At 40.9% G+C, this 23,408-nt stretch overlaps 1 protein-coding gene and 1 pseudogene across 1 annotated transcript in view; both read right to left on the bottom strand.

The window, feature by feature from the left end:
* BMPER (BMP binding endothelial regulator) overlaps positions 1-23,408 on the bottom strand; it is a 243,759-nt gene that overhangs the window by 179,750 nt on the left and 40,601 nt on the right. Inside the window, exons 4-5 of the mRNA XM_021699372.1 lie at positions 7,559-7,641; positions 3,600-3,690 (exon numbers count right to left, since the gene is read on the bottom strand). Coding sequence (XP_021555047.1) covers positions 3,600-3,690; positions 7,559-7,641 — 174 coding nt within the window. The remainder of the gene's footprint in view (positions 1-3,599; positions 3,691-7,558; positions 7,642-23,408) is intronic.
* LOC123326470 lies at positions 1,496-1,624 on the bottom strand (annotated as a pseudogene).

The following is a 23,408-nucleotide window of genomic DNA, read 5'->3' as shown; positions in this document are numbered from 1 at the left end:
CACACAGAGGGTCAGGCACCAAGGCAGGAAGGGGGAAAGGCAGGACAAGAGATGTCACACAGTTTTTCAGACCCACCCTATGTGATATTAAAGAGGTTAGCCACCAAGTTTGCCTCATAAGATGGAAAGCCCAGGAAGTGTCTCCAAGTCAGAAAGATGCTCAGGACACTGCTGTATTCTTAAGAAATCCCATAAATGACCTGAAACACAGGCTGGCCAGTCACCCCGTGTCAAACAGGCTATGAAAGGACTGTCAGCTAGTCACTTTCCTCAGGACCATCTTCATAAGGTGTTTGCCGGAATAGCTGAGGTCACTTTCCACATAGTAGACAGTGTTGGAGCCAGCACACTGGTGCCAAAAATCAGCAAAAGGAGCCCTTGTGAGAGACTGACACATGACCCTGAGAGTAAGTATTTAAGTCCTGCCGACTGAAGTCATCAACAGAACCCACCAAACTCTTGAAGCTCTTGGTACCTGATAAGGGGAAACAAGGATTACCCATAACCAACTAGTCTGGCTGCTGGACCCATTCATTTTAAATCTAGATATGGAGCCCTTTGTCCAACGGAAAGACATGGAAACAAATGCTACTGAGTCTGAAGTTGAATCACTGAGTGCAACTGTGATTTTAAAGTCTACCTGATACCCACACCCAGAGCTAGCAACCAACCGCCTCTTTGCTGTTCCCACTGATACAGAAATACTTAAGTAAGCTTGGGTCCCTCCAGAGGCTATATCCCAGCCTTGTTAATAATGGCAGGTGCCCAGATGTCTCTTTCCAAAGCATACTTCCAACAAAATGTCTTCAATTCTTTCATATATGTTTGCACACTGGTTTCGTCATCCAGTTTGCCAGACATATTAACCACAACAATCTACATCTGACAACTTAAATAAGGGAATTTTAAATGAAAATTCTTCATAAACTGTTCCCATCACAACCCACCACCCTTGAGTAAAGTCAGATGAAAGGAAAAAGCAGACCAGCAAGAATGCCCTGAAATCTGTTTCAGGAAGAAAGTGACCACAGACTGTACATGTTTGTCATTAAGCAGAATACCATTCTATGATCAATGACAGATGCCAGTCCTTCTGAATTACCAAGGAGAATACCCTGTGGCTTCCCTCGACTGTCCCTACATAGACTTGGCTGAGTCCTCCCTCCCAAGACAAAGGACAATACATTCTGGATGTGGCCTCTTCTGAGTCTTCTGATTTGCACCTCAAAGCTTGGCCTTTGAAATCAAAGAGAGGGAGCAGAGTTGATTCTTGACCCCATAACTGAAGGCACAGAGCCTGTGCAGGTGCCGGGGGCTAGCGGGTGGCACTGGCATGCTAACTTTTTTTTTTTTTTTAAAGAATTTATTTATTTATTTGACACAGAGAGAGATAGCAAGAGAGGGAACACAAGCAGGGGGAGTAGGAGAGGGAGAAGCAGGCTTCCCGCTGAGCTGGGAGCCCGATGCGGGGCTCGATCCCAGGACCCTGGGACCATGACCTGAGCTGAAGGCAGACACTGAACGACTGAGCCACCCAGGCGCCCCTGGCATGCTAACTTTTAATTAGCAATAATCGCGCCTCGGATAAACCTCATTGGCTACGATACTGCCACTGCGCAAAGCTTGGCATGCTAACTTTTAAAGATCTGTCTCCCAGGGCATCTGGACCCAAGCAGAACAATTGTTATGGTGTGTGTTTGGGGCAGGGGGAGGAGTAGGTAGTGCAGTATGGTGGCCAAGAAAGAGAAGGGGCCAGACCCTGACCCCACCTCATGGGCCTTGGGAAGGTACTTATTCTCACTGGGTCTAACTTCTTCCTGTGTGAACTGTGGACAGTGCCTCATCCCTCCCTGGATGTTCGTGAGGACTGAGCGCTGCAGTATGTGCAATCATACAGTTCAGCCTTTCCTTCCTGGGAACTCAACCAAAAGCCAAATGAAAGAAGCAATTGCTCAAATATGATAACTTCAACTGCTGAAATAAATTCACTCAGCTGTTTGCGTACCCACATTTCCAAAGGCAGCCTAAAAACATGATGAGCTCATAAGTAAGGAAGAATGTTGCATACGCTGAGTCGATTCTGTACCAATAAAGCAACAGTCTCTTCAACACAACTGAATTCATATTTAAGAGCTACAATGATTTTTAAATCTCTATGGCATATAAAATTTGCTCTGTTATCCATCTCAAGCTTGCCGGTGTATAGGAATTATGTGGGAGGCCTGGATTCTGTCCTCAGAGATTCTGATGGAACTGGTCTGAAATGCAGCCAGGGCATCCAGCTTTATTTTTTTTTTTAAGCTTCTCAGGTGATATTAATGTGCAGCCTAGAGAACTACTGATCTAACTTCATAAGGACCCTTTCGGCATTTAAGAGTATGGTTACATAATACGAAGCATTTAATGCATTCAGAGGCAAAAGGAACTCAGACAAACTGTTTGATAGATACAAAATAATTGGATTATGGAAAGAATTCTTCTACTTTCAACCAGTTCTTGGCCTTCTCGTAAGCTCATCTAAGAACACAAGCTTCACAGAAATCTCAATGTGGAAAGGAAGTTTGGCTCAATCAAGACCGTCCAGGGAACTCAGGAAGGTTAGAGGTAGTGGAGAGCAACTGTCCTCGTTGTCATTTAAAGATGAGAAAAAACTGGACTCTCTGGAAGGGACTCAGGTTCAGACACGTCTCAGACTGCATGGGGTAGGGGAGGGCAAGCAGCTGCCTGCAAAAGGAGCAGGGCTCATCTTTGCAGAGCATCCCAGCATGGTACCTGAGCCATTCCCCAGGAAGTTTTGCAGAACAGAAGGCCCTCTGGAGATTAATCTCAAAAGCAATGAGTACTAGTTTTGAGTATTGCCTCCAGTGAGGAAAAGCACTCAGAGTAAAACCAAAACTCAGAACATCTGTCTGAGAGCATGCGCCAGGGGCTTAAAGGATCAGAAAAAAAATCTCTCACCTCAAAATCCCTGGGCTCATATGTAAGGGCAAGAAAAGATGCAGGAGGCCTTTGTAATCCTGTTCAGAAAAGTAAGAGGAAACACTCTAGCCACTGGAAAGGAAAGATCCCTTTGCTGTCAGCTAGGCAGTGGGGCCCTCTTAAAAGACAGTGGGTCCAACTTGTTGCACCACACCGAAAACTGAGACCAGCAAAACCCTAAGCTAAATTCACTTAGGGACACAGCTCTCAGTTTTCAGAAAACATCTGGTCACCTCATCACCAAGGCGAGTTCTAGCCAAGATACTGCAATATGAAGCAGTAAAAAGACATTTCTGGAAGCAAGAGAAAGCCACAGCCTCTCCTTCCAAAGTAAGCATTACCTGTGGCCCTGTGGAGTGGAGAGGAGGCCTCCGGAGCCTGAAGCATCCACATGCCAAGACCTACAGCACATTGCATTCATCCTGGGCACACCGGAGTACAACCGGACATTTCTATGCAAAGGAGTTTGCTCTCTAAACCCATGATGTACACAGACACAAAGGGAGACAAGCTCCAGTCCGGAGGGGGAGAATCCTGCATTCTTGAAAGAGCACACAGAGATTTCACAGTCATGTGCTGTAGCAGGGAGCCTGGCAGGCTTCCCTTCCTGCAAATGTTACCTGGACAGGTGGGGCAGCACGTTCCCAGATGCTTGGAAGGGTTTTTACAATGCACAACACATCGCAGCTCAGACTCTGTGACAACACCTTCCTGAAAAACAGAATGCCACAAATACATCAGCCCAGAAGTCCCACTGAGGAGTGACTCACTTTGGGAAAGAAATCAAGGGAGTAGGGGAAGAGTCCGGACACCAAAAGTGCAAAGGAGGGTGGGCGTCAGGTCCAGAGGACATGGCACCATTGAGGTCCCATCTCCCCAGCTCACGGCCTGGATGCTTTCAAATTCGGAGCACAAATCCTGTCTTGACCCTGTCCTCGGTCTTTCTCTTTGGCCCAAAGTTCTTTCTTTTAAATCTAGTATTTAAGACCTTCTTCCTGTCCGTCAGTAGCTAACAGAGTCTGGCTGTTCATTCACAATTGTTTTAAGTTGTCAACACTGACTATATTTTCTATAATTGTTATTACACTTTAAGCCATTAATGATGAGGCACAGAGTACATGTGTAACACCCCAGACTAGCATCTGGAGACCTAATTCACTTACCACCCTTCTAGAAATATCTAGACTAGCTCTGCAATCGTAGAAATTTCACTCTGCCTCACATAGAGAGCCTGGCTCTCAAGCATCAAATGATGAGATTAGATAAAACTACTTTAAAGTTCATACCATATATGGAAAAATAGAGCCTTTGGATCTTAATAATGAAATCAAGTGACTCATTTGCAAACTGATCTTCGGATTCTAGTATTTTAATGTCAGTTGAAACATTTTTTTGATTAATTTTCAGAGTTGGCCTTTGAAGAATTTTCTCCATATTCTCTACCCATTTTATAAATGGATTTGTTTGTTTGTTTAATTTTGTTTTGCAGGGAGGGCTAGCACAGGCTGAAAAAAAAATGTAACAATGTGACAACTAGATTTTTTTTTTCATCCTGTCTGCTACCATATTATCTCAGGCCAACAAGGAAAGTTATATCCTAGATGTCTTCATATTTGTGAGGCCTGAGGATTCCACTCCCAGAGGAATTTATTGTGGTCTAGATCACATTTGGGAAAGAAAAGAGCAACTGTCAAAATATCACAATCTACAACATCAAAAAAGGATCTGTGCTTTAGTTACATAACTGAAGCAATGCAAAAAGCTATGGCCCCAGATCAATTTCCCTTTCCTATCTGCAAACCAGATGGAGGATTCAGAATTGTTCCCAGCATGAATTTCCTGTTTGTGATCTTCAGATTTTTCTCTTTAGTAAGAAAGTCAAAGTGGAAAATAAAGGTAAATTTTTCATCATCGAAACTCTTTCGGTAGGAGGATTTAAGAAAGAAGCTAGTTTTACAGGGGAGGGGGATGGGGGACGGGTTAGCCCAGTGATGGGTATTAAGGAGGGCACATATTGAATGGAGCACTGGGTGTTATATGCAAACAATGAATCATGGAACACTACATCAAAAACTAATGATGTAATGTATGATGACTAACATAATAAAAAAAAAGGAAGAAAAGAAAAAAGAAATACCAAAAAAAAAAAAAAAAAGAAAGAAGCTAGAATTCAACTCAAATGGAAATAAACCAGGTCGTCTGACTAGCTGTTACCTGTCCTGTCTGGTACCTAGTCCTGCCAGTCCATGTAGCCTCTACCAGAACTGTCTTTAGTGATGCTTACCAACACCCTAGGAGATGGTACCATCCTGGCCGCACAGGAGATGAGACTGAGAGGTCCAGAGAGGGGAAGAAACAAGCTATGTGAGTGGCAGAGCCTGTATTTTGTACCCACTATGCCCCACTCTCTCCTCTGTTGCTGATCTTGTGCCCTGAGAAGGGAAGGGCTTAAAGAGTTTGCAATTGTGCCATTCTGCAGAGGAGGGTCTTAAAGGAAGCCTTCCCTGATAGGTACCAGTAAGTGGCTATTTCCCGCATTCACAGATGCGCTCTCATTCCCTAGAGAAGCAAGAAAATAAGCAGGAGTGGGAAGGTGCCAGAGGAGCAGAGGAACAGCTTTTATAACTACCTTAGAGGTTGGCTTTTATGACCATTGAATGAAATAATATTTCTAAACTAGCTAGCAGGGCTTAGGCAACATTTTTAAAAAGGAGGAGAACAAAAAGGCAAAGTTCATCTTTGGTAGGTAGAATCACCTCTCTGGGCTCTGCTCTGCAGTTCAGCACTTCCTGACTCCCAGGGCTGTTGGTCTTTGGGATGGCTTCCAATAATAATGGGATATTCTTGCATCATTCTCTGTGGGCCTGATGAGTGGCTGGTGGCCAAAGACGATAGGCAATAGGAGTTTCAGTGTCAACACTTGAAAATGGCTTCATGTGTTATTCAGTCAACAAAATATTTCCTCCCAGATAATAGTTTTCATTTAATTCAAATAAAGTCTTCATCTGAAAGTAGCAAAATTCACCATGCAATTTGAGGTCCATGCAATTTGAGGATCTTCAAGATCTCTGGCTGTTGCATAAAAATGTTATATATACTACACTCCAAAAGGCAATCCCAACAAGGTTGTCTTGCTTAAAAGGCAGTGTAACCAGGGCTTTCAGAGTGCCCCTATCAGAGTGGAAATTTTATTGGTCAAGAAGTAGGGTGTGAGTGGGGTGGTGCAAATTTTAGAATGAATGTGGACTTTTGATATTATTAAAACTCACTGCTCTCATCTCTTTGTTCCATGAAGCTGGTTGAATCTATAACCCAGAGCAAAAATTCAACAAATATTTATCAATTCACTTAATCTATTATTTACATCTGTTCTATCTACTGCTTATTTTCACAAATAATTTAGATTTACTACACAAATGAACTGAACATTTAGCCAAATAAATAACTGACGATCTTTCGAGTGAGTATGCCCACTGTGAGTATATAACAGCGTGGCTGCATAAAAGTCAGATTTTAGTAAACTAAATGTCAGCATACTTGAGATAAGATCCAAAAGAAATATGCATTATCACACTAATCTTTCTTTCCCCTTTATTTTTTTTAAAGATTGTATTTATTTATTTGAGAGACAGAGACAGAGCATGAGCAAGGGGGAGGAGGCAGAGGGAGAGGGAGCAGACTCCCTGCTGAGCAGGGAGCCCGATGTGGGGCTCAATCCCAGGACCCAGAGATCATGACCTGAGCCGAAGGCTGATGCTTAACCGACTGAGCCACCCAGGTACCCCTTTCTTTCCCCTTTAAATGCAAGAACATATCCTGGAACAGTAAAATGGGGCTAGGAGTAAAATGATTTAACAGCATTTTCTCTATAGAGAATTTTTAAATTATGTCAAGATTAGATGAGCATTTTTTTTAACTATTTCCTTAGAGATAAGAAAAGGAGTTTGAACATTGAGATTCCTCATTTCTCCTTATCTTGCTCTATTGAAGACCTGTAACAACTAGAGTCACGCAGAATCAGAACACTTTGCAGGGTGCAGCAAGCACCAACCACAGTGGGCTCTTTAGGAACTGAACTGGTGGTTCTCACATTTGTCAGGTTGAAATCATTGAGTTCACAGTGTACTAATTGCTTTGATTTAATAAGCTTACAGAATGGCTCCAGTTCAAAATGTTTCTAAATCAAAGAAGGAAAACATATATCCTCTAACAATACCTCTTTCTGCTAACAGGAATTCAGGTTTTGCTCAAAGCTGACTCACAGGAAGACATGAATTTTCCCCAAGGACATATACATCTTCCCAGAGATTTTCCAGGCACAATTTAACAATGGTGAACAATTCCATTGCATGTTTCTAGAAGTGAGTGCTATATAGTATCTATTCTGTACCTGTCTTATTATGGTGAATGTCACAGTAAATATGTATAAGGATACAGTGATACAATTACACAGTTGGGGTTTTTTATTTGTTTATGGTTTTATTTTTGTTTTGTTTTTGGTTTTGTGCTCTGCTGTCTAAGAGATGTTTCTGAGGAAGACTACCGATTCGTTTTCAGTGGAGAGGAAAATAGACTTTACCTGGCACTGACGTAGAGCACAGGGTTGTGCAGGACTCTGCCATCTGAAGGAGCTGTTATAGGTATTTCCTTCATAGGTGCAACCTAAACAGGAAACACAGAAGCAGGAAAAAAGACCAAGAATGAATGTGTACTTCCTTTATCGTTGGAGCAAAAGAAGTTAGGTCTTCTAGGCCAGGACTAGCAATAGTGGGAACAATCATGTCCCTTGGCTATTTTCTTCAAAACACAACTAAGCCTTTTAAATATCCACTTGGTTTTCACTTACATTAATTCTTTGACTACTAATAAGATTAACCTCCCAGACTGTGTTTTCAAATGGAAAAGCATGGATTGATGAACTCTCCTGGCCAAAATACATGACCTCACAACTTTATTTATGCCTAGCGAAGTAGGAGGAGGACCAGGGCTAAAATCACCACTGTGTGAGGAGATTTTTCATAAGACTTAAATGAACACAAAACTGTGAAGGTTAAGAGGGAAGCTTAAAACATGATAGGAAATAAAAGCAGAAAATTAAAAATAGGAAATGATTGCAAAATTCTATACCCACTTAAAACCCTTGACAAGCTACTGTCTTCACCAGATGAAACCTTCCAAGTCTTGCTCCCAGTTTGAGAGCTATGATTTCACATTTCACTTTGATTTCACTTTTACATAGTGAACTGGATTAAGAAAATCTGAAACTATAAATGTATGGATTATCACAAGTTAATTCACTAGCCAAAACAGAAGTCATGCTCATTCATTGGCAAAAACCAAAGTAAGTCAAAGGCCAGAGATCCTCAAAAAAAGGAAACAAGCTAGTTATCTTAAGTCCCTGTAGAAAGAGCCAAAGAAATAATGGTGCAAAGATCACAGCCTAGATCTTTATTTAGCTCATCCAAATATCACCCTCCATCCCATGTGTTACACTTTCAGGGAAGATGCTCCTGCCTAAGCCACTCATCACTGCATATTAGATTATTAGGAGTCCACCAGGCGAGGGGATTTACAAGTCACAGTCTGATTGCTTAGCCCAAGAAGTACAGAAGCTGGAACATACACATAGGATAATGCACAAATAAAAGGACCTGGCTCTCTGTACCAATGAATGACTTCTGGCAAGCCAATCAACCTCAATCCACATCAGTTTTTCTTGTCCCAGATACAGACCGAAGACTCGCCCCCTTCCCTGAACTCTTTTCGAGATTGCTGTGGTAAGAAAATAAAATAAAATAAAATACCCTCTCAATACACACAAACAGAATACTAAAGGACTGAAGAAAATTTCAAGAGACATTTTCATAAACTTGGAACCATGATCTGAATTCCCAGAGAATTATGAATGATTGAAAAGAGCGCAGTAATACTCTTCTTTCTAGTTCCTACAAATCAAATTACTAAAGTACACAGCTGATTGGAAACATATTAGGGAAATGCTTTCACTATATATTTTTTAATTTCCTTTGCATGAAGTGTTACAGTGATAAAATGTTCAACCACAGGAACCCCTAGCACACTACAAATACTTAGGCCAAACCAAGAATGAATACAGTAAATTTTCAACAATGAAAACCAATATAAAACAATTTGGGCTAGCATAAATCTTACTAAACAAACACACTTACAATAGATGTGCCATGTGCATGTCTGATCCACTAACACAGACTCACTTGGATAATAAATAACTTGTTCCGAGAGATGGAGGTGGGGAAATCAGAGGACCAAATCCAATTCATGTTAAGTCCAAGTAAATATGAAATGCCTGCCAAGTCTGCCAGTGGAGTTTCCAAATATGTTATATATTTTCATCTTCTGGATTTAAAAAAAAAAAACTGGAAGAAAGGGTGATTTTCTGCTGCTAATAGAGCAAGCAAAAATCTTGCCTTTTTTACTTTGGAAGAGGAAGTACACTACAAAACCCATACAGACCAGGCAGGAACTGCAGGCCAAGAGACTGTTCCTGCACAATGCCAGGTCATGTGTGAAGGGTTCCCAGGAGTAGGACAGGCCTCTCTGGATTATTCCACTCAATATGGGATAAAAGGTATTCGAACAAGTGGCCCATGGTGCAGAGAACTCAGCAATGCTTTCTCCCTCAAATAAGTGTCAGTCTGAATGCTGGCTCCTCCACCTTGATTTAACATCTAAAGACCAAGGTCAGACTGTGAAGTGCTCATTGCTTAAGTGCCCTTGTTCACCTATCAGTCTACCTCACCTGAGTCCGTGTAACAGATTTGGGAAACCAAATGTTGAATGAGTCTGAATGACAGAATAGACTTAAAAACATCTATGTTAATCTCTTTAGCAAGTATAATCCACACCTCTTCCTTTTTCTACCTACCTCGCCAACATCAGCTAGTACGGAGTCCCAGTATACCAAACATTCTAATAGATGGCATATCTAAGGGATTCTTGGGGTTAAAATAATTTTTAAATGGACATTTTCACTGCTCTTTGGGTTTCTGTTCTAAGATAAACACGCTATTTGATGCAAGACACTAACATGAGCTATGTGAAGACTTACATATACATATAATCCAAGAGAACCTCGTATTTACTCCAGAATTACCTCTTATTTTCTTTGCCACCAACTTTATGCTGCTAATAAAGCAGATAGGCAGTATCTTGCCCCTCTCTTCACTGAAACCACAGAAGAGGAATATACTAAATATCTTTCTTATTGGCCGAGGGTAGAAAGAGAAGCAAAAAAATATTTCCATCATACCTCAGGGCTGTGCTTCTCAAACTACCTCTAGTGAAAGACCAGTTTGTTTTATTTTTCTTCTTCCAATCCAATGTGGACTGCTATCTTCATAAAGCATAATAAAAATGAATTACTAAAAAAGTTCAATTTAAAAGACTAAGACAAACTATAAGCTCAATTTTTTGTATTATATGTAACAGGCATAAAATTACTCTGTCAAATTATAATAACCATTTCTAATTGTTTACTCTCTATGTCTGTACTTGACTTAATGTGGACCAACAATGTAGTCTATAGACCACTGGCAACCTAGAGAGCGCATTTTGGGTGGCACTGCACTGGGGGATGTGGTGCATGCAGGGGGGACAACCCCAAAAAACAATCAAAACATTTCAATCTTAGAGCTAGAAGCAAACTTACAGATAATATACTTTATCTCCTTCATGTCACAGATGAGAAAATTTGCACAGAAAAAGTGGCTTGGTCAAAGTTAGAAAGCAATAGGTGTGAAACTAACACTAGAATCCATGTCGTGCATGAAATCCACATGTTCACACCCAGTTCTAGACAGGTTTTTATTATTTGGGCACTTTCTACCGCATAACATCCTTTGCGTTGAGAACTTAGTGACCCAGATTAAAATTAAATGACAGCATATTCAGGAACTAAATGAAAGAGTGGGTCCATGGGGTAAGCAGAGGAATGGTCAAGCAACCGGTAGAGTAGCTTTTCCTTTTCCTTTTTTTTTTTTATTTAAACATTTTTTTTTAAAGATTTTATTTATTTATTTGACAGAGAGAGACACAGCGAGAGAAGGAACACAAGCAGGGGAGTGGGAGAGGGAGAAGCAGGCTTCCCACAGAGCAGGGAGCCCGATGCGGGGCTCGATCCCAGGACCCTTGGATCATGACCTGAGCCGAAGGCAGACGCTTAACGACTGAGCCACCCAGGCGCCCCTAAACATTTTTTTAGATTTATTTATTTATTTATTTATATTTGAGACAGCGAGAGTGAGAGAGCACAAAGCAGGGGAAGTGGCAGAGGGAGCAGCAGAGGGAGAGGGAAAAGCAGACTCCCCACTGAGCAGGGAGCCTGATGCCGGACTCGATTCCAGGACCCCGGGACCCTGACCTGAGCCGAAGGCAGACGCTTAACGACTGAGCCACCCAGGTGCCCCTCCTTTTTCTTTAAATATTTGTTAAGTAAACTTTTGACAAGGGAATTTATAAATATTCATTAGTTTTCTTCTGGTGATAAAAAGTTGCTCAGATTTCACAAGCTTCAATAAAACTACCCATACTGCAGCAGGAGGAAGTAGTTATTTTCTGATAAAACCACTACAATATATATTGAGAACCAATAGTTCTCAGTCTAGGGCAATTTTACCTTCTTCCCATCCCCCACCCTGGAGACTTTTCATAATGCTGGAAGATATTTTCAGTTGTTACAACTGGGCGCGATAAGGGTGTTTACAAGCATCTTGTGGGTAGAGCCAGGGATGCTGCTAAACACTCTATAGTGCACCACAGAGGATCAACCAACTCAAAAAATTGTGCCAACATTGAGAAACCTTGATCAAAACCATCATATCCCCAAATAGCTCTTCTCTACAAAACTAAAATAATACAAAAACAAGCCTAAACTAGGTATATTTCACTTATGTATGTATTTTTTGGCTTTTTATTTTCAGGGTGGGATAGAATTTCAGAGAATTTTTTTTTAAACATACACACTCTTGTAGAGAAGCCTGGCCTAGTCAACTAGTCAACTCAGAAAACACATGGTAATGGTAACAGGAAGTATCCAAATAAATTGAATCCACAATTAAGCAATAAAACTCATTTTTTCCTATTAGTTGTGACCTTTTTCGGCAGCCACATTATCTCAAGGGAGAAAGAATACCACACATTTTCATCATTCTGTTGTTAAAATAGCTGTTAAAAACCATCAGGACCATAAAAAATGGCATTGGCCTTCTAATAAGCCTTAATTCCACCTGGTCTCACCCTAAAAAGGCTTAACCCTCTCATCTGTCAGGTTACCATTAGCCTAAGAGCAGAGAGCTGGATCTCACCATTACCAATAACAACGCCCACCCCGGGGCGCCTGGGTGGCTCAGTCGTTGGGTGTCTGCCTTCCGCTCGGGTCATGATCTCGGGGTCCTGGGATCGAGCCCTGCGTCGGGCTCCTCGCTCCACGGGGAGCCTGCTTCTCCCTCTCACACTCCCCTTGCTTGTGTTCCCTCTCTCGCTGTCTCTCTCTCTGTCAAATAAAAAAAAAAAAAAAAAAAAAAACAACGCCCACCCCCCACAGGCACCTCACAACAGAGCCCCAGCCTACCTTTCCCGCCCATTCCTTTCATTCCTGGAACTCCATTCAGGTCCCTGGGATTATCCACCTTCCCTGATCATAACAAACTTGAAGGCTTCTTAAAGCAAGTTCAGTGTCTTCAACCTGGGTCATTGGGCTTCTGGCCCCCGGCATCCCACTGAAACAACTCTCTGGCTACAGCTGCCTACTACGTACCCAATCCCAAGGACACTCAGTCTTTACCTTACAGGACTTCTCTGTGGCAGGCTGACAACACTTCTCTTCTCCTATCCTCCCCTCCCACAACACACACACCTTCTAGATGTTCTCTTTCTTTACCCATCCATTCTCCATCCTGCCTCCAACTAAGCTGCTGGTTGTTTCCCACCTGAACTACTACAATAGGCTCACTGATTGTTTCTCTTGGCTGGGATAGGGGCCTTTTTCAAGCATCCTCCTGCGCAGCAACCAGTGTGTGCTCTTTCAAATCTGGGTCTTAATCTCATTCACATGCTTGCACTCTATCAATGACTAATGGTTCACAGCCCGGCTGAGGTGTAGACTGATACCTATCCCCAATCTTTCTTCTCTAAACCAACTGGATCAGGGCATCTGGAAAGAGGAAGTGGGAGAGGATTTAAAACCACTGACCTTTACTATAAAATTCAAATTTCTTAGCATATATATCTCTCAGGCCTGGCCTTGACTCACTTTTTCATTCCCTTATCTGCTATCCCCAAACTCCCCACACTGCAGACATGCCACACTTAGAACCCCCCAAATGTGTCCAGAAGATCTCACCCTCTGATTTTGCAAATGCTGTTCCCTTCTTGAAAAACCCAGATCTCATCCATTCACTCCATCTCTGTCATCCCCATGACAACACTTAGGTCACCCAGGCTCTCCTTCTTTGCCTGGCAACTCCTCCTTCATGACTCAACTCAAGGTCATGGCCTCTGGGGAGCCTTCCTAGAAACTTCCCCACTCAGGGTATGCTCCTGTGCTCTTTCTTCATGTGTATGCAGCCTTTGAAATGTCCCTTTCTAGGTCCTTTACAGTACTTTGTGTGTAGCAGATACTCAAGAAATGTCCAATTTCACTAGGAATACATAGTAAGTACTAACATGCAGCTATCCCTGTAAACCACAGGAAAGGACTTTTGAAAAGATGACATTCCCTGGACCTCCTGTCTCCTCCTCTTGGCAGGTGGACCAGTTCAATTCACTATTCCAGTTCCAGAAACAGTAAACCTTTCCTGGAGAAACTCAGATGTCAAAGCCTTTCTCTCTGTTAACACTGACTAATGCTACCACCCTCCATGGACCAGGCAGGCTAGGGCAGAACATAATGAAGGGAAGTCCTTGGGCATCCAGCATCTACCGAACCTTAGAAGGGAGAAGCATATGAACACTTTCCAGGTCCCCTCTTCCCATGCTGTGCAAGCCTCATGTTAAGTTAATTTTCAGGAGGGTGCCTTTTCTTTCCAAAATCCATTTCGGTCCCCCAAATTTGTTTTGTCTTTTGTTGGGGGGAGGGTTAGCATGCAAACTGTCATACTTACTTAAATTAAAGAGAAGCTGGGGTCTTTGAAGTCAGTTCACGCCACATGGTAGGGGGAAGCAGAGCAGACTGCACTGCCATGCTTTGCTACTTCCAGGCCACCTGATCGGGTACCCCCAGACCTGAGACTTGGCCAATAAGCCCCAAATTACCCCAGTCCAATACGATATTTTAATGAAGCATTTTTCAGACACTGTTCTCCAGAAACATATGGAAGTATAATCAAGAGGGATAAACATAAAATATGACTAGCCATTCTCGGGCTTATATCGTGTCCTTAGGAGTTCATTTAAAACAGGCTTTTATTACTCTCCAAGGCTGTACCTACCATGAATCCTGCAGGCAATTCTGCTTATTTTTGGCTAATGGGAATTTTATAGTCAAACCATTTCCTCAATCACAAAAGAAAGAATCAGCCCCATGAACTGAGTTCTTAAAGAGTAGTGTGTGCCCCCCACAACATTCTTTTTCATGGTTTTTTGGTGTTCCAATTAGAAATTAAGTATGTGATTGAAATGAAATAATCAACAATAGAAAAAGAAATGGCAGAAAGAAATTTTACTTAATTTTTGATGGCTTTATGAATAAAATCCCAAATATGCAGAAATATTAGATGAGTACAGATGATTTGCAAATTCAACTCACTTTACCAGTATAAAGAAACACAAAATCTCCACATGACTTACATGGATTTCTAATCTATGTGTTTATTGGAGATTATAAAGTGAGGAAATTGTGGCTTACAGAACCAGTCTCATAAGTTCATAAGATTATAATATATACAATATCTGGCATTGATATTAAGGTAATAAAACAGATTCTGTGAGCCACAAATAAATTAGGCTTCTATGCAATAAAATATGCTTTCAAACTTTTAGTGTAATTAATACAATAAAGGAAATATGCAATGCATTAAGGGAGAGAAATGTTTGCAACAACTTTTTTATATGAGCCACATCACCCATCACTCCTGCATTTGATCTGTTCTTACCATAAACTCTTTTTTTATTTAAATTCAATTAGCCAACATATAGTACATCATTAGTTTCAGATGTAGAGTTCAATAATTCATCAGTTGCGTATAACACCCAGTGCTCATCACATCACATGCCCTCCTTAATGCCCATCACCTAATTACCCCACCCCCCACCCAAATCCCCTCCAGCAACCCTCAGTTTGTTTCCTATAGTTAAGAGTCTCTCATGGTTTGTCTCCCTCTCTGATGACTTCCATTCGGTTTTTCCTCCCTTCCCTTATGGTCCTCTGCTCTGTTTCTTATATTTCACATATGAGTGAAACCATATGATAATTGTCTTTCTCTAATTGACATATTTCGCTCAGCATAATACCCTCCAGTTCCATCCACATCGATGTAAATGGTAAGTATTCATCCTTTCTGATGGCTGAGTAATATTCCATTGTCTGTATATACCACATCTTTATCCATTCATCTGTCGATGGACATCTTGGCTCTTTCCACAGTTTGGCTATTGTGGACATTGCTGCTATAAACATTGGGGTGCAGGTGCCCCTTCGATTCACCACATCTGTATCTTTGGGGTAAATACCTAGTACTGCAATTATGGAATGGAAGAAGATATTTGCAAACAAGATACCATAAACTCTTCTGAACATGGGAATGCTTCTCCCTCTTGGCTGAATTGGCACTGCAATGGCCGGCCAGCCCTTCCATCTTCAACACCCCATTGTTAAACAGCCAATACCTATAGCTCCTCAGTAGGCAAAGGAGAAAGAACTGAGTGGATCTCATAAGGAGCAAAAATGGAAAAAGAATAAAAACCAGGAGAGACTGTCCTGTGAAGTTATCAGACTGGTTTTCTACTGTGGGCAGGCAAAATGTCACTAGAGGTCATTTCCAAAGGTGGGTTCCAAAAAATATTTTCAGAAATATTAATAAAGAATCCTCCAACAAGAGAAAAGGAAAGAACAGAGAAAAGAAAAATCACTGCATAATTATTACAGGTGAGGCACTGTACTTGGGAGTTTTCACATGTGATTTCATTTTATCCTCACAAAAAGAATTCTAGGACAGAAAATTTTACTCCTAGTTCTTTAAATGAGAAATCAAGAAGAGCTAAATTGCTTTGTCCAGGTCATACAGTCATTCTTTTTATCTTGCTCCAAAATCCATGTTCCATTCATTATTTGGTTACTGCCAGGCGCATAGAGGAAGCTTAGAACATGGCAGCTTCAAAAGTAAAAATGATACCCCTGGGGAACATGACATGATTTGGTGATACTTTAAAATCATGTTCCAGTGATGTCTAAAAACTAATATTATAAAGTAAAATGCAGGTTTTGTGGCTGAAGAGGCAAGACCCGATTTTGTGGGTCTATGTTGAAACTCTGTTCTGAAAGTCTTTACCTTGGGCTACCAATCATGCCATGCTTTAGGCTTTTTGAAGCAACAAATAATAAGGGATCAAAAGATCAAATTCAAACATCTAAGGTTGGATTCATGCATTTTTCAAAACGGCAACATGTTTCACAGTTTGGGGCACACAGCAGCAATCTAAGAAGATGAGATTTATTTGAAGACAGCCAAATACTAACAACCTCATAGGATAAATTATGGTGGCCACAAAGAGCAGTGAATGGAACCCTCAGTTTCCCCACAGTAATTTCAAGGACATCAGTGAAAATCTCTTTGACTAGCACGAAGAAGAAATGAGTTATTTACAACACACATATGAAATGCCATCTGTGTGATTAATGAATTGCACTGCATGATTTTTACACTTTGGGAAGCATATTACACAGATGTAACCTTTATGGTTGATTAAATAGGATGTTTAGGGCTTATTGCAGAAAAATTGTCGGAAATATCCTATCACCCCCATTTTTCTTTTACTTTTTATTTTGAAATAATTACAGATTTTCAGGAAGATACAAAAAAATATTTTTCCATGCACCTTTCACCCAGCCTCCCCCAATATTAACATCTTGCTTAGCTATAATACAATATCAAAAACAGGAATGGACTCTGGTGCAGTCCACCGAGCCTATTCAGATTTTACTGGCTTTACATGTACTTATGTGTGTGTGTGTGTGTGTATCTATGCAGTTTTATCACATGTGCATCTTTGTGTAACCAGCAAACATTCAGGACTGTATTATCACAACAAAGGCCTCTCAGGCTATTCATTTATTAGTATACTCATTCCACTTGTAGTCTTCATGCTAAGCCTGGACAACTGCTCATCAGCTATCCGCCTCTAATTTTGTTACTCAAGAATGTTATATAAATGGAATCATACAGTATGCAGCCTTTTGAGATTGGCTCTTTTCTTTCAGAATAATTGTTTTGACATCCATCCAAGAAGTTTTTGCATGGATCAATACCTTATTCCTTTTTACTGCAGAATAGTATTCCACGGTACAGATATATCAGTTTGTTTAACCATTCACCCACTGAAGAACATGTGGGTTGCTTCCAGGTTTTGCCTATTATGATTAAAGCTGCTGTGCACATTTCTGTACAGAGTTTTGAGGTTCACAATGGTTTTCATTTTACTGGAATTGCCCAAGAGAGCAATTGCTAGGTTATATGGTAAGTGTATATTTAGTTCTATAAACCATTATACTCATGTTCAGAGTAGCTGAATTATTTGATATTTTTATGAGCAATATGTAAGAGATTTTCTACATCTTCACCAGCATTTGGTTTAATCGTGCTATTTTTTCTTTAGCCATTTTGATAGGTGAGTCGTAATATCTTGCTGTGGTTTTGATTTGAATTTTCCTAACAGCTAATGATGTTGAGTATCTTTTCATGTGCTTTCTTGCCATCTGCGTATGCAATATGGTGAAACACCTCCTCCTATCTCTTTCCCATTTTCTAATTAGATTTTTTTGTTCTCTTTACAAGGCCTTCCCCAAAGCAAAAATGTTTACTGAAGTTTAATTTATCAATTTTTCCATTTTGTGGACAGTGCTTTTGGTGTCAAATCTAAAAATCTCTTTGCCCAACCCTAGGTCCTACAGATTTTCTCCTATGTGCTTTTTATACATGTTTTATAGTTCTGTGTTTCACATTGAAGTTCATGATCAATTTTGAATTAATTTTTGTATAACATATGAGGTTTAGATCATGTTCATTTTTTTGCCTGTGCGTGTCTAATTCTTCCTGCACCAGATGTTGAAAGGGTCAGTCTTCTTCCATTGAATTGCCTTGGCACCTTTGTCAAAAGTCAGTTGTGCCATTTTGTATGAGTCTATTTCTGGGCTTTCCATGCTGTTCCATTGACGTATATGTCTATCCCTCCGCCGATACCACATTGTCTTTATTACTGCAGCTATATTATAAGTCTTGAAAATGGGTAGACTGATTTCCCCCCTTTACTCTTGTTTTTCAAAATTGTTTTGGTTATTCTAAGTCTTTTGCCTTTTTATATAAATTTTGGAATAAGCTTGTCTATGTTTACAAAATACCCTTTTTGATCATGCCCCTTTTTATACCATTTAAAAAATTGTTTATATGGGAAAATCAGGCTTGATGCACACATCACCTAGGAGCCTCTCCCCTGCTGGATGAAGCCTGCCTGTGTTTGCCAATTACACTTCTAGAAAGTATTTGTCAAAGAGCAGTCCAAGGACTAAGGGCATCCCTTGGGGGTTAGGGGTGGGGGTCATAAAAATGCATATTCCTACAGCCCATCTTTTTCTTCTTATCTGCCATCTCTTTTACCTGGGCTCTTTTTTAGAAGGTTTGAGCTGAGCTTCATTTGAGTAGGATGATTTTAGGACTGTGTGGCCAGCAGAAAAGGTGTATGATTAAACAGCCCAAACATATTCGTAGAGTCGTCTGGGAGGCTGTGTGTGGCCCCCCTCTGATCTCATGCCACGAAAACTGAGGGAGGTCTTCCTTACATTTGAAACATGGGTAGATAAGGGCATTAAAGAGAAAAATTCAGCTTCTCTCTAAAAACAGGACAAAATTGAAAAAGACCTTCACCTATGGGCAGAAGCTGTAGAAGAGATTGCCAGATATCTGACAAGAAAAGCAGTCACTGATGGACATGATCATACTTGAAGAAGGCTGAGGAGAAATCGCCACCAACAGAGAAACACGCACCTCATCCAGCACAGAGTTTAAGGAGAGGGGCTGAATGGGAGCTCTATCAATCACCTGCACTTCCTAAACCCTAAAACTGTGGATTTCTGGGTTTTAGCCTGTCAACAAAGGCTTATCTTTTAAAATGTGTTTCTTTTGTTAGTGGTATTTGTTAAAAAGAAGAAAAATACTGAACACCTGCCATGTAGTCAGTGGTGTGCTGCTAATGTTTAATAATCAGCTCTACAAAAGGGAAAAGCCCTGATTTTGTAGGGTGTTCCAATTTCCAAGGTGTAAATACTCCCACCACGGTCAATTTTGAACTACCAACATGATGTCCCTGAACTCTTTGTTAGGAAGATAAGTACTCCCACACACCACTGTGAACTATGTATTTTAACTTTGGAGGCTATTGGGTCTGTGAAGCTGCTTCTTTTCCCAAGTACAGACCATGAACATTTGGCTAGAGTTTAGGGCATTTCGTTGGCATCAGAGGTTATGCTGTTGATTCTATGTACCTAGATAAGTAATTTAAGAACACCATAGTCACATCTTTTCACTTATGACATTATATCTGGCCCTCCTTCTAAGCCTTTTCCTATATACAAACCAGAATTTATCCAAAAGAACATTAATTCCAGGGTCTTCCAAGCCTGTTGAACATCAGAACCACATGGGGGCTAATTAAGATTACAGATACCCAGTGGAAACAATCTAAATGTCCACTGCTGGGTGAATAGATAAACAAAAGATATTATATGCACACAATGAATTCTTATTCAGCCTCAAAAAGGAATGGAATTATGATACATGCTACAACACGAATGAACCTTGAAGATACTATGTTAGGTGAAATAAGCCAGTTCCAAAAGGACAAATGTTGTATGATTCCACTTCTACAAGGTATCTGGAAGAGGCAAATTCACAGAGACAGAGAGTAGAATAGAGGTTACTGGGGGCCGGGAAGGGAGAATAGGGAGTTACTATTTAGTGGGGATGAGTTTAGCTTGGGATGATGAGAAAGTTCTTGAAATGGACAGTGGTGATGGTTGCACAACAATGCAAACACATTTAATGCCACCAAAGTATACATTTAAAAATGGCAATTATGTTATATATGTTGTACCACAATAAAAAAAAAAAAAAAGAATACAGATGTCTAGGCCTCACTCACTGGAAATTATGATTCATTTGGTCTGGAAGAATCTGAATATCTCCTATCAGCCCTGGCAATGCTGAGGCACACCTAGGCTCAGGACCTCTGTGTTTTACAGAAGACAAAACCAAGGCCCAGAAAGAGGTGGCTTGGCAAGGGTCAAGTAACTAGAAGTGACAGAGCTGGGAACTGATTCTGCATCTAATTCCAAGTCTAGTCCTCTTTCACTTCATTCTTCAAATGACTGACAATTTCTATGCCTATCCTCTAATCCACACGCCTCAGAGCACAGAATTTCCTTGTCTAGATGCCTGAAAATATTACCCTGGCTTTTGCATTTAGCTCCTCAATGTGGGCTTGCTTCTGGACGTTTCAGGCTGTTACCTTTGCCTTCTCGGCCTCATCAAGGTGGCCATACCACAGCCCCCAGAACCCAAAACATCAAAAACTCAAAGTGCATTTTTAAATCTGATCCCTCTGCCTGCCCCAGGTAGGGCTCAAGAGAATGCCCAGACATTCTCAGGTAGTCAGAGGGCTGCCTCATGTGGTAAACATCAGCTGGTCAATGCCCAAGCATGTCTGCAGATAAACATCTTGAGCCCTTTAACCACCAAGCTACTAGAAACATAATTAGCTGGCTCCAGTGTAAATAAGCTCATCTGAGTGAAGGATGCACTAGAGTTCATGGACATACCAATGTACTTCGTTCACCTTCATTATCATCAGTACTGCTAAATGTCAGCCTCTGCAGCAGACAGATTTCTAAGGCAAATACATATTAGCTCTCAAGATGAGCTTCCTCTCAAAAAGAGAACCTAGAACATTTGATCTCAAAAGAAAAAAAGTACCAGTTTTTTTCTGAAGATAGAGTAATCTCTGATCAAGGCCCAATAAGAATGGTTATAATTGCTACATGATGATCATTTTTAAAATAAAAAAGAGATGCATGTACATTCATGCATCTTCATAAAGAGATACACATATAGACATACTTTCAATTTTGCAGTTGCCAAACTTAAGCAGCAAATGAAAGAGAAGCTGGACAGGCGTTGGGGGCTTCTGTGTCAAATCATTTCTCTCCTGTAGTTTCTAATGATGCACCCCAACTCTCCACTCAGAAACCCTCACTTTATTTCTTTTCTTGGTCTGATACCCTCCATGAAACAATGCCATTCGAAGCCCCAGAGGAGATCAGAGTGTTTGGATTCCAAGACATTTTCAGATGATAAGCATCACTATGATTTCATTCCTATAGTGAAATATAAGACAGGAGAGGGGGAAAATCATCTTCAAGTGCAGAGAGGTCTTACTCTTCATGGTGGGCAAGTTACAAGCAGTCACAGAATAGTTTTAAGAGTGGCTACAGAAAACTCAAAGCCAAATTAGAGGTGTGTTCTATACATTGTGATAAAAGGAAGCAGATAATCATATAAAATTGATGGTCACTAGGAAATCTGAAGTCATCATTGCATAGTACTATTGGGTAACTTTGCACAAGACAAGGAAAGAGCTACCAAAAATTACATTGAGGTTATCACCAAGTCTGTTAACACTGAAACACACTACAGTCAGTACCACATAAAAATACACAGAGGTGTTGGTGATTTTAAGGACTTGTTTTAACCTCTATGGAATTCAGTGAAGAAACAGTAAAGTATCAGGAATCTGGGACTAGTTTATAAACATTCAGCCATTTTTCATTCCTGTTTATACATTGTTATTCTCTCCCTCGAATTCTTACTCAACTGTTTTAAGCCATGCAGAATTCCAAAAGGACTTAAGATGTGTTAAGATGCATATGACTCAATAGTAATACACTAAATATGCAGTTGACTTTATGAGTACTAACTAGGGAAGACTGAAATTTGGTCCAAATTTTCCTATCTTCCTCCTACTCCCGTTTTTCCAACATATATTCAGTAGGCCACCCCTGTGTGCCAGGCAGTGATCACAGCTGAGAATACTAGAGTCGCTGCCCTCACAGAGCATCCAGTTTAGTAGGCATTATGGAAAATCAAAATGTTAAATCACAATTGTGCCTCCTCTTAAGAAGGAGGGATACTTAATTTTATGGCAAGTGGCTGTGGAGTCAAGGAAGTGATGCCTAAAGTGAGAACTGAAGAAAGGGTACAGGTTGACTAGATGACATTGGATGGAAAAGCAGTCCATGCAGAGGAAACAGCATGTGCAAAGCCCCATGGCAGGAAGTGGGCACAGAACACAGGGAAACGATAAAAGGTCTTCTATCTGGAGAAGTCCAGAACAAGAGAAGGATAGAGGTTAAGCAGGAACTGGACCTTGCAGGGCTTGGTGGCCATCAGACCAGAGGAGGAGAGAGAACAGCCAAGAGTCAGCATTTGTTAGCACTTACAGTGTGCGACACGATCTGTAGGCTATCTTCTAGCTCTAAGCACCATTCTCCATAGATGCTTCTACTTGCCATGCATCTCAGAACTGCTCTGAGTATGGGTGTTAGAATTCTAAGATGGACCCCAAGATTTCTACTCCCTGATATATCCACCTGTGTAATCCCCTGCCATTGACTGTGGGCAAGACGTGTGAATGTGATGAATGGCACTCCCATGATTAGGTTATCTCACCTAGCAAAGATAAAGAGATTTTACAGGTGTAATTAACATTCTTAATCGGTTTGACTTTGAGTTATTAAAAAGAGAGATTATCCCGAGTAGGCATGACCTAAATGAGCCCTTTAAAAGGGTCGATAGGTCAGAGAGATGCTCTCCTGCTGGCCTTGAAGAAGCAAGCCATTCTATAGCTGCAAGGAACTAAATTCTAACAACATGAGCTTAGAAGATGACCTTGAACCTCAGATGAGACCCCAGCCCTGGCTGACCCTGAATGCAGATTTGTGAGACCCAACTAAGCCATGACCAGAAGCCTAACCCACGGAAACTATAAAATAATAAACGAGTGTTATTTTAGGCCACTACATTTGTCATTACTTGTTATGTACCAATAGACACTTAATAGACCGTGCATCAGCTGAATGGTGAGAACACCTGTGTTCTAATACAGCTGTCAGACCCATACCTGATTAAAGC

The sequence above is a fragment of the Neomonachus schauinslandi genome, chromosome 12 (genome assembly GCF_002201575.2).
Source record: "Neomonachus schauinslandi chromosome 12, ASM220157v2, whole genome shotgun sequence".
Classification (NCBI taxonomy): domain Eukaryota; kingdom Metazoa; phylum Chordata; class Mammalia; order Carnivora; family Phocidae; genus Neomonachus; species Neomonachus schauinslandi.
The sequence above is the reverse complement of the archived record's forward strand: the minus strand, read 5'-3'. Positions and strand labels throughout refer to the sequence as shown.